This window comes from Podarcis pityusensis (genome assembly GCF_964106645.2).
Source record: "Podarcis pityusensis genome assembly, chromosome: W".
In the NCBI taxonomy this organism is placed as follows: domain Eukaryota; kingdom Metazoa; phylum Chordata; class Lepidosauria; order Squamata; family Lacertidae; genus Podarcis; species Podarcis pityusensis.
In genome coordinates this window covers 3,958,820-3,974,958 of record NC_138045.1, presented here as the reverse complement: position 1 = coordinate 3,974,958, position 16,139 = coordinate 3,958,820, and the positions used below count along the sequence as shown (strand labels likewise).

The 16,139-nt window shown below is 44.1% G+C and overlaps 1 protein-coding gene across 1 annotated transcript in view; it reads right to left on the bottom strand.

The window, feature by feature from the left end:
* Positions 1-992: 992 nt before the first annotated feature.
* Positions 993-16,139, bottom strand: part of LOC308467792 (putative helicase senataxin) — a 232,024-nt gene continuing 216,877 nt past the window's right edge. The window contains exons 23-26 of the mRNA XM_080989496.1: positions 6,595-6,693; positions 4,764-4,851; positions 2,475-2,628; positions 993-2,327 (exon numbers count right to left, since the gene is read on the bottom strand). Coding sequence (XP_080845622.1) covers positions 2,323-2,327; positions 2,475-2,628; positions 4,764-4,851; positions 6,595-6,693 — 346 coding nt within the window. The 3' untranslated portion in view covers positions 993-2,322. The remainder of the gene's footprint in view (positions 2,328-2,474; positions 2,629-4,763; positions 4,852-6,594; positions 6,694-16,139) is intronic.

Below are 16,139 nucleotides of genomic sequence, written 5' to 3'. Positions count from 1 at the left end.
AAGCGCTAATGGACTGTGGAAAACATCACATTGTTTTGGCAAAAACAGTGTGTGCCGGGAACAGTACAGCAAGGAGGCTTGGAGGTGGGCTGCAAAACTTTGCACAACATTCAGATAAGAGTTGTGAGATGATGCCAAGGACAAGGATATGAGATGCCAAAAACACGCTAAAAACAAGGAGCAAGGAGTTGTGTAATGCCACACATCAAATGAATAAGGTGTATAAATGACAAAGCTCTCCAGCCTCAGTTGCGTGCCAGACATTTGACAGCGCTGTCGTCTGGTCACCCGTGACTCTTACTGAATCTGGCCCATTCAGTGAAGAGTGGTGAGTATGGGTGAGTATGTATGGATGCGTATATGACTGAGTGCATGTTCCCTGTCTTGTCATGTTTGTTGATCAATAAAGCAATGTTATAGAGAAAATCCAGTATTGGTTGTCTGGGGTTTACTTGTGCCTTCCTAGAGTGTACTGGGTCTCATCTATGCTAAACATGTAAACAGATTAAAAGGACCTAAGTGGTCATAACAGGTTTGGGACTGGCTTTTGGAAGATGCCCGTTTGTGAATTTGTTTTGTGTGTGTAGATCAGTGCACGCTGACCAACGTGCTGTCTTCGCAGTAAGCCTCTATTCTGATGGCCTGAGTAATCACGACAACCAGTAGATTCTTATCTGCTGCAGCCTTCATCCGCCCTCACAGCCATTGTAGCATACCATTATCATCCGCCTGTTCTGCCGTTGAGGACTTATTGGATCATTCTTTGTCTAGCTCCTTTCCTTTGACCTTACCGCCTTGGGTACAGCACACTAAACAGCTGTAAGGCCACTGAGGTTACTTCACAAGTTGGACACAAGAGAGAGCATGAGGGAAATAGCTGAAGGGAACTCCTCTCTATTAAAAATCATCTCTGAGGCCAACACACATACAATTCAGAAAAAGCAGAACATATTGTGAAAACAATTTGTATTTCATTACTTTTGGTTTTATTTTTCTCAAAAAATGTAAATGTACTTTTAAATTTACATTTCAGCTATTACACTGAAGAAGCAGACAGTTGTACCAAAATGTTAATGCTGCTCGAACACTTTGCTGAATAGCATTTTTTGATCTCCTGTTCTATGTGAAGGAAACCAAGAATTAACTGTCAGAGTAGTAGTAATAATAATGATTTGATCTATATACTGCTCTTTATCAAAAGATCTCAGGGCGATGTACATTAGAAACACATTCCAAAACATCAGTGATAATCATAACAACAGTCCTCTCCAGCCTGCAAACTTCTCCAACCAGATGCTGTCCAGATGTTTTGGACTACAACTCCCATCAGCCCCAGTCAGTGAAGGTTTTGCGCTCTCACATCAGTTTCAGCGTCATACAGCTGGCCAGGGCTGATGGGAATTGTAGTCCAAAACATCTGGAAGGCACCAGGTTAGATTACAGTCTCTCCTGCCAAAGCTCATCTTGCCAGACTGCTGGATGTCAATTTGTCGGGGAGGCTGCAATGTGAGGATGCACTTGGCCCATGGCTCCTTGGCTCCTAAGTGGCAGCAGATCCAATGCAAAAGGAAATCTTCATCTTTTACACTTGCAGAAATCTGCACAAATCACTTCTATGAAATGCCTGCTATGTTCCCTGTTGCAACATTATGTACACAGTGCCTTCTTTTTAAATTATTATCTATAAATATTTTTATCATGTATACAAAAGAATAAAAATGTGAACTAAGAAATAAGTGGTGTCGCTCTTGCCAAATTAAATTTTAGGGCCAGAAAGAAATATGGCAGCAGGAACAACTTCAGCACTCACCCAGGCGTGCTGGCCCAATGAGGGCTGGACATGCTAACCTGAGACACCAGCAAGCCAAACTCTCATGGTGAGCTGTTTGCATGTGACGAGGCACATGTCAGGACACTCACCCCAGGGGCATGTGATTTAACTGTGGCCACAGCCAGGCCTGTTTCACCTCTAAAAGATAAGTTTCTCTACATGCCGTACAGATATACACTACACCCAACATTTACAGTGTGTGATTTCTTGAAGTTTACAGCACAGGAAGCAGGCTGCCTAACTCTCCATGATATAGAAAACAATCACTCAAAATGCATTATCTTTCAGGCAGATGACCTTGCAATCCAGGAAAAGGCTGTGGAGCAAAGTACACCAGCAGCCACAATAAAAGGTTCTGAGTATACGGGAGGGACTGTGGGGCTACTGCATTGTCCTCTGTCGCTTGGCATCAAGGGGGGCCTAGATTTCCAGCAATTCATCTGAGGCCTTCACTTTCATTGCTGGATCTTTTGGCCAGCTCTTGGACAGGTTTAGCCTGTGTAGGAAAGAATGGCTTTAGGGAAGAGGAATCCTGAGATACTGGCAAGGGCCATGCCTCACTGTTTCCTGGAGCAGGAGCACCAGCTGAGTATTGCCAGGTATGTCGTCCAGGAGCTCCATGCAACTCAGATGCTGCACTCACCTGTCCTTGTTTGGCTCTGCTGGACTGCCATGGGCTTCATGATCTTCTTAGCATCACTTGCATAGCAAGGAACATTGTATTTGGCACTGGAGGTCTTGATGATGGCACCTCTTTTCTGAGCATCTTGAATCAAAGCACTCCAATCTTCATTTTCCTACAATGGTTTTTATTTTATTTTAAGAAACAATAAATTATTAGGACAGGAGACTGGGCAGGTGCGGTAGTGACGGTTTATAAACAAGAGTTGGGAAAATTCATGGATTCGAAGTTAATCCTGCTGCCTCAAAGTAGAGGCTGTTGTAGCTTGCTCCCAGTTCTCTTTTCTTCAAAGGCAGGGACAGGAACCTGGTGACCAAATCAGTCCCCCCCAGCATTCCCAGTCAGCCCACCACCCTTCAACTTGTCAATCCCACCTGCTCCCTCTGAGGAGATTCTTCTAACTTCTGTTGCACTGCAGGAAAGGGCGAGTGTGATTGTGTGGGTCTCTGGCTCCATCTGCTTTTGGAGTATGCCTCTCAACAGCATTCCACAAGGAAAAATGGAGGAGACCTTAGCTTGAAAAAGACTGGCTAAATTAATCTGAAATACTAAAGACCACTAATAATGGGTGTCAGTAGAAATTAGGACACAGAACTTCCTTTCGATTTTTGATATATTTGTACATAGGCTACAATTATTCTTCCCTCCTCACTGCAGCTATAGAACCACCAGTGACAGAGAAACAAGTATTGTTTAATGCAAGTCCACTAACAACTCTGCCACTTTACAGGAGCAACAGCAAACCATCATCACCAGGACTTCCAAATGGAGAAATCTGGATTGGAGGCCCTCTAGTGGCAAAGTCATTGCAGTACAAGACTGACAAAAGTGACCATAATAAGACTGAGTGCATACGTATGTGAGTGATTGTGATTTCACACAGAAAAGTGGCAGGATGGGAAAGAGGGTGCTGAAGTCTCCCCCACTCCACCTACTTTTCTCCCGACAGGGCTCACTCCCAGTCCAAGAGCCTGGCTGGGAGAAAAGTGTCAGGATAGAGAAGAGTCTGATGGCGCAGAAGCAACTGGCATGGTAGAGAACCCGATCCCTTTCTCTGCTTGAAATAAACCCTCCCCACCACACAGTTTGGCATGTTAAAACACTGAGACGAGTGGAGAACTTCTGTGGCCCTCTATATGCTGCTTAACTACATCTCCCACCATCCCTTGACCATTGGCTATGCTGGCTGTGGCTGATGGGAGTTGTACAACATCTGTAGGGCTGTAGGATTCCCAGTCCCTGCCCTTACAGCCTCTCACGAACAACCTTGGTGGATCAGATCAAATGGTCCACCCCCTGAAGTGCCATGCTTGGTCTTGCATGAAAAATAGCAGTGGTGGGGAAGCTGTGTTGTTGGGTTCCAATTCCCACCAGCCCCAGCCAGCATAGCTAAAGGTCAGAAGACGGGAGTTGTAGTCCAGCAACACTGGGAGGCAGCAGAGCTTCCTTAGCTCTGGAATATAGTATTGCCAGTTTAAGCTCAATTGTGGAAAGACCTAAAGTAACCTAATTGTTTTATAATTTATGAAACCTGAGTTTCAGGTTCCTCTGGGCACCCACAAGCGACAGGGCCTTCTCAGTGGTGGCTCCCTCTTTGTGGAATGCCCTCCCTGGGGAGCTATGCCTTTCTCCCTCATCATTGGCTTTCAGGAGGCATTTGAAAACATGTTTGTTTAGCCAGGCACTTTTGGTGGTTGAAGAACACTGTTCATAGCAATGCTGAGATCACTGGATGAGAGAAAGGTCCCCCCCCCCCCCCAGATTTTTAATCGTAGCTGTTTTTAGAATGCTTTAACATTTATTCTGTGTGTGGCATGTTTACCACACTGGGCTCATTTGGGCAGAACATAAATTCAATAAATAAGCAAATGCTGCCCAATATTTCCCCTAACACTGCTGATTCAAAATACATAATTACTTACGACACCTTTTGGCCAGCCTGATGCTTTCCAGATGTTTTGAACTACAACTCCCACTTGCCACAGCCAGCAGAGCCAACGTGTGCCCTCTTTTGCAAGTGTGGGCAGAGGGCCCAATCTATACAGGGTACTGTGCTCAGAAAATCCTGTGGGCACCCCTGAATCCTGTTATGCTCTCCTTCCAAACAACCCTATGAAGTAGGCTTGATTTATAGCTTTTGGAGGTGATATGGGGAGTTTGTGTGTGTGTATAAATCCAGGTGTCTTTGGGCCAAGCCCAGGACACCACCATTAACCCTCCACAAAGGTGTTTATTTCTTCTTCCACGTACCATGAGCGTTTGCAGGTGTCCAAGGATGAAGAGACTGTACTTGGCTCGGGTGATGGTGATATTCAGTTGCTGCAGACTCTTCAGAAACCTAGTGTCAGGGAGAGGAAGACGGGAGAAGATTTAAGAACAGAAACCAGCACTTATAGAGAGCCTAAAGAGATCATTAGCAGCCTGTCATCTGACAGCGAGTCAGAGGCAGGGGGGGAGGAGGATGAGCCTGGAACAAGTCATTCTGTACACAGAGGAAGTCAGGGGCGGGGTTTCCGCAGACTTGCATGCTGGGTAAAAAAAAAAGGGGGGGGGGAGCAGACGCGGCAACTGTGCCAAAGGGGTCGGACGTTAATTGAAACACTGGAGATGTACTTTTGAACTTTGTCAATGAATCAAATAGATTGGAACTGGCCGTGAGCCCGGAGTTTTATCTATGCCGGCTTGACAGCATAAAGCCTCTGACACCTAGGGATGGGAAAAAACCCTGTATGTAAGGCTGGCTCAGGATGGGCAGCTATGTCCACAGTGCCCTACTAGCTACCACTGTGGGGTTCAACTAAATCCCTGTTTAAATTTCAAAGGCTTTAAAAAAGTTTCAGGCATTCCCACCAAGGAGGAATAAATCTTAAAATCTGTCCATGCTCTGCTTTTGCAATTTCAGCTGCTCCCTACCCGCCACCATGTGGCTTCCAAGCGCAGACACCCCCACCACCATAAAAAAAACACATGTGGAAAGGAAGTGGGCTGGTGGTGGAAACCAGCTTCATTCCACGTCAGGACCTTCAGCTGCCTATCCAGCACAACCTGTTGGTGGAGTAATACTATTTGTTGTGATTCAGGTGACTTGAAAAACAGAAATGCATCATTAGCACAACAGTGAAATTTTTTCTCCTTCTAACCCCCCCCCCCAACTTTTAAATAAAATAATAAAAAGAAGTCCAACCCTGCTTGCCTGATTTCAGCCCCTTGTGAGTTATTCCTGACCTGCTCTCGACTCCCACCTTGACACTTGAACAGCAGTTCTTCTGGGGCGCATCTAAAAGCACTGGACCCATAGAAGCCAGGAGCCCTCTGATAGGGGCTCCCCATTTTGTGACCCATCTGAAGCTACAGAAGAGGAGAGGCAAGAGGGTGTCTGCACTCTGCCCTCCATTCTGCCCCAAAGCCCAATGCTTCCTTCTGGCCTTGCCAACCCCTCAACTTCCCTGTTCGCCCACCTCCCAGATATATAGTTCAGTTGTAAGCTGACAAAGTGCCCCTCACCTTCAACACACACTGCACCTCCACTTACAATATGAACTTCTGGCTTCAAGATCTGGCTTTTATTGTGTGCTACCCTAGACTGCCATTAGGTTCCTTCCAGGCAGTTTGACAGAAGGGCACATACACACAGTTTTTGGGTTGTGGGACAGGCAGGCACTTTCACATCCTGCTATTTTTTTCTGGAAGAGCCAGAAGAGTTGCTACCACTGGTTAGAGGCCCCCTCTTCTCCCCCCCCCTCCAGCTAGATACAGTGGAAGCCCCCTCCCAGATTCGCCAACATAAGGAATTGTAAATTCATTGGGATAAGGGAGGTGAAATGAGGAAGCTAACACAGCCTTGGCCCTGCCAGAGTGCCACACTTTGGGAACTCCTCTCATAAGATCCCTTGCGGGCATCACAGGTGGTCAAGAGTGGAGTACAAGACCACCATAGGGGCTCCAACACCCCTTGTTCCAACCTTGAATTGTGGACAGTGGCCCACATACTTGACCACCCCAAGGATCACATCTTAAGTGTCAGAATTGCCAAGTTGAGGCACCTCAGTTGTCACCTCGCACTATGACAGCAAAGTCTTACCCAACTGATCCTTGCATGCTGTTCACTCGAACACAGGACACAATGATACAGTCCTTCTCACGGCCGTGGAACCCATCCACGAGGTCAACTTCCCCAACTCTGTAGAGAAAAGGAATGTCGTATGGTGCCATCCTAAATACACTTCTCTCTTTACCACCACCACTCATCCCCAAAAGAGAGGTGAAACTGATTGAAAAGGAAACAAACCACACTTTTATGAAGTTAAAGAAAACTCCACACTTCTTGTCTGAAATAGAAAACTATGTAAACAGTGAGAGAGCAAGCGAGGGAGCACATGGTAGATTGGAGAGATTACTTGAGACAGTAGGCGGGCTGTTGCGCCTCACTTTTCTCAAATGTAAAATGGGAATATAACCTGTATTTTACACACTGCTGTTGCAAGAACAAATGAGATGGGGGGGTGGTTGTGGGAATGTTAAGGATAGTAGGAAAGGATATATTGAATAAGTATTATCCTTCCTTCACTCATGCTAGTAAGTGATGTAGCAGAGCAGATTCCCCTCATTGGAAGCTAGCTTGCGGATTCGTTTGAAATATAAATTTTATTTATATCCCGCCCTCCCCAGCTGAAGCCAGGCTCAGGGCGGCTAACAACAATAAAATAATGCAACATTAGAAACCATTTCATTCTAAAATTAATTCAAATCAAATTGATGGCAACCATTGGGCTAGAGTTCTGTGAAGATTGCCAAAGGAGGGAGTCAGGCTGTGCCCTGGCCAAAGGCCTGGTGGAACAGCTCTGTCTTGCAGGCCCTGCGGAAAGATGTCAAGTCCCGCAGGGCCCTAGTCTCTTGTGACAGAGCGTTCCACCAGATCGGAGCCACAGCCGAAAAAGCCCTGGCTCTAGTTGAGGCCAGCCTAACCTCTCTGTGGCCCGGGACCTCCAAGATGTTTTTGTCTGAAGACCGTAAGTTCCTCTGTGGGACATACCAGGAGAGGCGGTCCCGTAGGTATGAGGGTCCTAGGCCGTACAGGGCTTTAAAGGTTAAAGCCAGCACCTTAAACCTGATCCTGTACTCCACCGGGAGCCAGTGCAGCTGGTATAGCACCGGGTGAATGTGATCTTGCAGCGAGGACCCCGTAAGGAGTCTTGCCGCGGCATTCTGCACCCGCTGGAGTTTCTGGGTCAGTCTTCAAGGGCAGCCCCACGTAGAGCGAGTTACAATAATCCAGTCTGGAGGTGACCGTCGCGTGGATCACAGTGGCTAGGTCAGGGCGAGAGAGGTAAGGAGCCAACTGCTTAGCTTGGTGGAGATGAAAAAATGCCATCTTTGTTATAGCTGTAATCTGCGCCTCCATGGAAACGGAGGTGTCGAAGATTACACCCAAACTCTTAACGGACAGTGCTGGCACTAATTGCGGCCCTGTAAGAGATGGGAGTTGCCCCCCCAATCCTATATCGTCCCGACCCAGCCAAAGGACCTCTGTCTTCGAAAGATTTAACTTCAACCGACTCCCACATAACCATCCAGCCACAGCTTCCAAACATCTGATCAGTGTGTCTGGGGCCGAGTCAGGATGGCCATCCATCAACAGATAGAGTTGGGTGTCATCAGCATACTGATGGCAGCCCAGCCCAAAACTCCGGACAAGTTGGGCGAGGGGGCGCATAAAGATGTTGAAAAGCATCGGGGAGAGTATCGCACCCTGAGGCACTCCACAAAGCAAGGAGTGGCGCAATGACAATTCCCCCCAAGCGCCACCTTCTGTCCCCGACCAGAGAGAAACGAGCGCAGCCACTGAAGGACTGTGCCCTGGATCCCCACGTCGGCAAGGCGGTGGTCCAGAAGTTCGTGATCAACCATGTCGAAAGCTGCTGACAGGTCTAGAAGAATCAGCAGCCCCGACCCACCTCGATCCAGCTGCCTGCGGAGATCATCTGTTAGGGCGACCAGAGCCGTCTCGGTCCCATGACCAGCGCGGAAGCCGGACTGGAATGGATCCAAAGCCGATGTTTCATCCAGAAACCCACCAAGCTGTTCAGCAACCGCTCTCTCAATCACCTTACCCAGGAATGGAAGATTCAAAACCGGGCGGTAATTGGATAGATCTAAGGGATCTAATGATGTTTTCTTTAAGAGCGGACGCACCACTGCCTCCTTCAGTTCCTCTGGGAATGTCCTGGTGCCAAGGGACAAATTGATGATACCCCCCAGGGGGGTCCGCACCTCGTCTGGACACGCTCTAATCAGCCAAGACGGGCACGGGTCAAGAGGACAGGTGGTGGGCTTTCCAGCTCGGAGGAGTCTGTCCACATTGGCTGGGGATATCCGGTCAAAGTGGTCCAATACTGGACCCGAGGACAGTCGAGGGGCCTCCAGTTCCGTTATTGTATCCAAATTGGCAGGGAGGTCACAGTGGAGCAACAGGACCTTCTCCGCAAAAAAGCTTGCAAATGCCTCACAGCTGTGTGTCAAATTGTTATTTAAATTTGGCTGTCCCTCGAGGGACGTTAAAGACCTAATTATACTAAATAATTGCGCCGGGCGAGAGCTAGCGGATGCAACGGAGGCCGAGAAGTAAGACTTCTTAGCGGCCTTCACTGCCATCTCGTAGGTTTTCATAAAAACCCTATAAGATGTTCTTGAGGCTCCGTCGCGGGCACCCTGCCATTACTCGCTCTAGCCGTCTGAGGTCCCGCTTCATTTTCCGGAGCTCCTCAGTAAACCAGGGAGCCTGGTTTCTGCGGGGTCGCATTTGATTATTATGGGCACCACTCTGGGCAGCTCCCAACAGATTAAAAACAGAATAAAACATCAAACATTAAAAACTTCCCTAAACAGGGCTGCCTTCAAATGTCTTCTAAAAGTCAGATAGTTGTTTATTTCCTTGACATCTGATGGGAGGGCATTCCACAGGGCAGGTGCCACCACTGAGAAGGCCCTCTGCCTGGTTCCCTGTAACCTCACATCTTGCAGTGAGGGAACCAGCAGAAGGCCCTCGCAGCTGGACCTCAGTGTCTGGGCTGAACGATGGGGGTGGAGATGCTCCTTCAGGTATACTGGGCCGAGGCCGTTTAGGGCTTTAAAGGTCAACACCAACACTTTGAATTGTGATTGGAAACATACTGGGAGCCAATGTAGGTCTTTCAAGACTGGTGTTATATGTCCAAAAAAATCTCTCCCTGGAGTTATAGAAAAGATTCAAAATTTGGGGAAGTGGCAGGATTTAAAGTAGATAGGAATAAAACTAAATTATTAGTCAAAAGTTTGGAGGAAGAAGAGAAAAAAGAGTTGGAGCAAAATATCGAGATAGAAGTCCATAAAAGGGTCAAATATTTAGGGATATGGTTAACATCAAGAAACATAAATATTTACAAAGATAATTATGAAAAAGTGTGGCTCGAGATAAAAAGAAATTTAGAATTATGGAGCAGAATGAACCTCTCCCTGCTAGGAAAAATAGTAGCGGTAAAAATGAATGTTTTGCCAAAAATGCTATTTCTGTTCCAGTCAGTCCCAGTAATGGTAAAAGATGATTGCCTTAAAAAATGGCAGAAGGAAATTTCAAAGTTTATCGGGGGGGGGGGGGCGCAAAAGGCCAAGGATAAAGTATAAGTTACTTACAGATACAAAAGAAAGAGGCGGTTTGGCCTGCCCTCCCATACCTTAAATTGTATTATGAGGCTGCATGTTTGGTATGGATTAGGGACTGGATAAAGCTGGAAAAGCAAGAAGCATTGGATTTGGAAGGTCATGATAATAGATTTGGATGGCATGCATATCTATGGTATGGGAAAGGAAAAGTACATAAAGGATTTTATAATCATATAATTAGGAAATCATTAATGAGGGTTTGGGAGAGATATAAAGATTTAATAGAACAAAAGACACCTTGGTGGCTCTCACCACTTGAAGCTTTGCTGCTCAAGCCACTTGGTAAAAAAGGAAAATGGCTTACATACAGTGATTTACTAAAGGACCGAGAAGGAAAATGGAAGCTAAAAGAGTATGAGGAAATAAAAGATCATTTTCAGAGTTGGTTACATTACAAGCAATTACACAAGATATACAAAGAAGACAACAAGAAAGGATTTAGTTATACTACTTCTAGATTTCAAAAGGAAGTGATAGAAGGAAAAGTGAAGTTGCTGTACGGCGCATATAGTATTCTGCTAGAATGGGAAACAAAAGATGAGGTGAAATCGGTCATGATCAAATGGGCACAAGATATAGGACATAATATACAATTTGAAGATTGGGTTAAATTGTGGAGAATAGATTTAAAATTTACAGACTGTTCTCTTTTGAAAGAAAATTATATGAAAGTGATGTATAGATGGTATATAACACCAGTACAGATTGCAGGAATGTATAAAACCGGGTCAAATGTATGCTGGAAGTGTAAAGAAATAGAAGGGACTTTTTACCAAATGCGGTGGGAATGTAGAGAAATTAAAAATTTTGGGGAAATGATATATAATGAGTTGAAGAAAATGCTTAAATTAACATTTGTAAAAAAACCAGAAGCACTTTTGTTAAGGATTGTAGGGAAAGACCTGCCAAGGAAAAGAAATAACTTATTTATGTATGTGACAACAGCGGCAAGAGTCTTGATTGCACAAGGATGGAAGAATGAGGAAATCCTGACAAAAGAACAGTGGCAAGAGAAACTGATGAACTATGCAGAACTGGCGAAATTGACATGCAAACTACGAGACAAGGACAACTGTGACCTCAAAGAAGAATGGGAACCTTTTACAAATTACCTAAAAAAACAACAAAATGAATTGGACTCCCTGGCAGGTTTTGAATAAACATACACAAATTTATTGAGGGATAACATAGAAGATAGATAATATAAGGATGTATACAGTTTTATAATATGCGAAAGTTAACACTGGATGAGAAATCAGAGAGGAGCTGAGGGAAGTCGTAGGGGGGAGGGAGGGAGGGTTTGTTGGGGAGGTGGGAGGGAAAAATGGGGGGGGAATAAGGAAGATGATTTGTTTTTTTTTGTTTTTCACAAGGGATAAATAGAACTTTATTTAAATAAACATTTGTCAACATCTTTTTACAAATTACAAGTCCCCGTGTCCAAGATGATTTGCTTAGATAATTTGCTATGTTGAAATTGTTAATAAAAAAAATTCAAAAAAAAAGAAAGAAAAAAAGACTGGTGTTATATGCTCCTGGCGGCCACTCCCAGTCACCAGTCTAGCTGCCGCATTCTGGATTAATTGCAGTTTCCAGGTCACCTTCAAAGGTAGCCCCATGTATGAAGGAAAATCAGAGTTCTTTAAGAAGCTACACGAGACTCTGATGGACTACATGGACTATAATATGATCTTGACGGGAGATATGAATGGAGTGGTGTCTACAAATATGGACAAGGCACAGAGACAGGTAGTCACCAAAGATGGTAGACTACCAAAAACTTTTTTTGACATGACTGAAAATATGGATTTAGTTGACATTTGGAGAATGAAGAACCCTCTGGGAAGAGAGGGAACTTTCTTCTCTGAGGCTAAAATGACATGGACAAGAATTGACCAAATCTGGGTAACCAGGGGATTGGCTCCGAAGATCAGCAAAGTGGAGATTTGCCCCAAAACTTGTTCTGACCATAATGCTGTTAAGATGGAAATGAAATTGACTCCAATTGGTTCCTTTAGATGGAGGATGAACGATACTTTGTTTAGGAATGAAGAGGTGACCAAGAAGGCCCCAAAAACTCTAAAAGACTATTTCGAGATAAACATGAATACTACAGTGGAAAAAAGAGTAATTTGGGACGCAAGCAAAGCGGTTATGAGAGGATTCCTAATACAACAGAATGCAATTAAGAAGAGAACTCAGAATGAAAAAAAGGACAAAATCCTGGGGGAAATAAAGGAAGGAGAGAAGAAACTGAGAGCAAAACCAAAGTCACAGGAGATCCTGAAAGAGATAAAGTTATACCAAGTACAATATACAAAGCTGATGAATCAGGAAAGAGAATGGAAGATTAAACAGATGAGGCAAAAGACATTTGAATCGGCAAATAAGTGTGGAAAATTGTTGGCCTGGCAAATGAAAAAAAGACAAAAACTTAATACTATTACGAATTTGGAAGTGGAAGGAAAGAATATACAGAACCCAGTGGAGATCAGGAAGTGTTTTCAGAGGTATTTCAGACAACCTTATACACAGGAGAAGCAGAAAGAAATGGACATTGATCGATTTTTGAAAATAAATGGACTATACAAAATCTCTCAGGAAAAACAGCTAATGTTGAATCACAAAATAACGGATCAGGAGGTGGAAGGGGCCATCCAGAACATGCAATTAGGTAAATCTCCAGGACCAGATGGTTTGACTTCAAGATATTACAGATCTTTGAAAGAATGGTTAATACAACCATTGAAGGAAGTCTGCAATGAAATATTGGAAGGGAGAAAGGCACCAGAGTCGTGGAAGGAAGCTTACATTACACTTATACCGAAAACAGAGATTGAAAAGACACAGCTCAAGAACTACCGCCCCATATCGCTGCTTAATGTGGATTACAAAATTTTTACAGATATTTTGGCTAAAAGATTAAAAAAGGTGTTAGTGGAAGAAATTCATAAAGACCAAGCGGGCTTTCTCCCGGGCAGACATTTGTCTGATAATATGAGGAATATAATTAATATTCTAGAAAAACTACAAGTGAATATCAATACTAAGGCAGTCTTGATATTTGTGGATGCAGAGAAAGCCTTTGACAACATTTCTTGGAGTTTTATGAAGAAGAATCTACAGGGGATGGGGGTAGGTCAAGGTTTTGAAAATGGTATAGGTGCAATTTATTCAGAACAAAAGGCAAAATTAATTGTGAATAATGTAGTGACAGAAGAGTTTAAGATTGAGAAAGGGACACGACAAGGTTGCCCAATTTCTCCATTGCTTTTTATATCGGTCCTTGAGGTTTTATTAAATATGATTAGAAAGGACCAAGAGGTTAAAGGTATACAAGTGGGAGCTAAACAGTACAAATTGAAAGCATTTGCTGATGACTTAGTATTGACTTTACAGGAGCCAGAATCTAGTACTAAAAGGGTATTGGAACTGATTCAAGAATTCGGACAGGTAGCAGGTTTTAAGTTGAACAAGATGAAAACTAAGGTTTTAGAGAAAAACTTAACTGTGAATGAGAGAGAGAAGTTTCAGGAGGAGACAGGACTAACATTAGTTAAGAAAGTGAAATATTTAGGGGTTACCATGACTGCCAAAAATGTGAATTTATTTAAGGATAATTATGAAAAATGTTGGATTGAAGTGAAAAAGGATTTAGAAATATGGACAAATTTGAAGTTATCATTGTTAGGCCGAATTGCTGTGATAAAAATGAATGTGTTGCCAAGGATGTTTTTGTTTCAAACATTGCAAATTTTGGATAAGATGGATTGTTTCAAGAAGTGGCAGAAAGATATTTCCAGATTTGTTTGGCAGGGCAAGAAGCCTCGAATAAAATTTAAGATATTAACTGATGCCAAAGAAAGAGGTGGATTTGCCCTGCCAGACCTTAAACTTTATTATGAATCAGCTGCTTTTTGTTGGCTGAGAGAATTGCTGCTTCTTGAAAACACAGACATTTTGGACTTCCTAGACTTCCGGGGTGGTGCCATCGGTAATGGCGGACTCCCTCTGATCTGGAGGGACCAGCTCTACGGAAATCGGGTCTGTTCCGCTACGGCGAAGCGGGGACCCTTGAAAAAATCACAGGCGGGTGAAGCCTGTGACCATGGGACTCGGCGGGCACCTTTTGCGCCCCCCCCCAATCTGCAAAGGAGTCCGATTACGGGCTCCGGAGTGAAGCGGGGAAGCGGCGCGGTGCTGTGAGTCAACTGCTTCTTCCGTGGAGCGAAGCCGCACAGCCGTTACCAGAGAGCGCTACCTTTTTCCTGTGACAATTTGACTACAAAACAACTATCCGTGAGTAGGCTAATTTGGGAAATAAAGGAGAACAAAGAATAAAGAAGTAATTTGATACCGAAGCGGAGAGGCATAAACAGGAAGTCTGCCTTCCGTTCTTTGTAAATAGAGTAAAGCAATGAACTTGTAAGCTAAAACCTTGAAAGACGCTTGAAAAGGACTATAATTCTATCATCAAAACAAGCGATTTCCCCCCTTGACTGCAGGAGAGGAGGGGGGAAAGGTGTGAACTGTATTTCCCTGTAAAAAGAGAGAAAAGGAAGCTAAAATCCACCGCTTAAAACCTGGGAACGGGTTGCCAATGAACAATAAGAATGCCGTACTGTGAAATGCGCTGTTGGTGAAAGTACTTTTTGACAGATAACTCTGCAAGTGAGATACAAGTGGGATACAATATTTCTGGCTGGCTTCTAAACTACAAGAAAGAAGATTCCACCTAAACATTAGGAAGAACTTCCTGACAGTAAGAGCTGTTTGACAGTGGAATTTGCTGCCAAGGAGTGTGGTGGAGTCTCCTTCTTTGGAGGTCTTTAAGCAGAGGTTTGACAATCATATGTCAGGAGTGCTCTGATGGTGTTTCCTGCTTGGCAGGGGGTTGGACTCGATGGCCCTTGTGGTCTCTTCCAACTCTATGATTCTATGATTCTATGATTCTCCTGGTTTCAAAGTAACTGGAAAATAACTGAAAATTGAAACTGTCGTCTATTTTGTGAACTGGGGGATTAAAAGAAAAAAGGTTATTTTTTTTAAGGTAACAACTTCGGACTGCTACTGCGTCCCCCTAGAGGAAGTTTGAAACTGTTACAATAACAACTGGGCCAGGGGGATTTTCCACTTCAAAACAAATTCTGGTCGTGGGATTGACCTTGGGCCTTATCTAGAGTGTTATGGCAAATGGAAAAGAGAAAATAGATTTGCTTCAGGCAAAAACAACGAGGTCTGGTAGATCATTTCGCCCAGACGTTGGGCTGCAGCGAACAGCATCAACATCTGGCCCTTCTGGCTTACCAACAGGGGCTGCATTGGCACAATCTAAACCCAAAGGAATGGCATCCGAAGATGTTTTAGCTCAGGCACTAGGTAAAATTAATGAATCTCTGGAAAAACTAAGTAAACAAGTAGCTGAAGCATCAGTTAAAATTGATCAAAATACCACAAGTATCAACAATTTGGGATAGAAGGTAAATACTAACACAGAAACTATTGAGAAATTGCTACAGGAATCTATTTTGACCCGGAAGACAGCTGAAGAAGCAAAGGAAATAGCAGTTGCTGTAGAAGAGAAGATACCACCGATACACAAGCAACTTGAAGACCACAGGTCAATATTGTCTATGATTGAATTGAAGGAGAAGCAAACGAATTTGAGGATCAGGGCCGTACCTGAACTTGAGAAAGACAACTTGACTGACTTTCTTACGCAGGAATTTGCAGACTTTTGGAACCCAGATTTGGAGAAGGATAATTTTAAGATAGTGAGTGCTTTCAGGCTTGGAAGAGGAGGGAAGAAGAACAGGGTGAGAGACTGTTTGATCACCCTCCGAACAAAAGAGGAGAGAGACAAAATCTTGAGTCTGCACTTCCAGAAGACTTTGGAAATACATCAGTCAAAGGTGGAGATATTTAAGG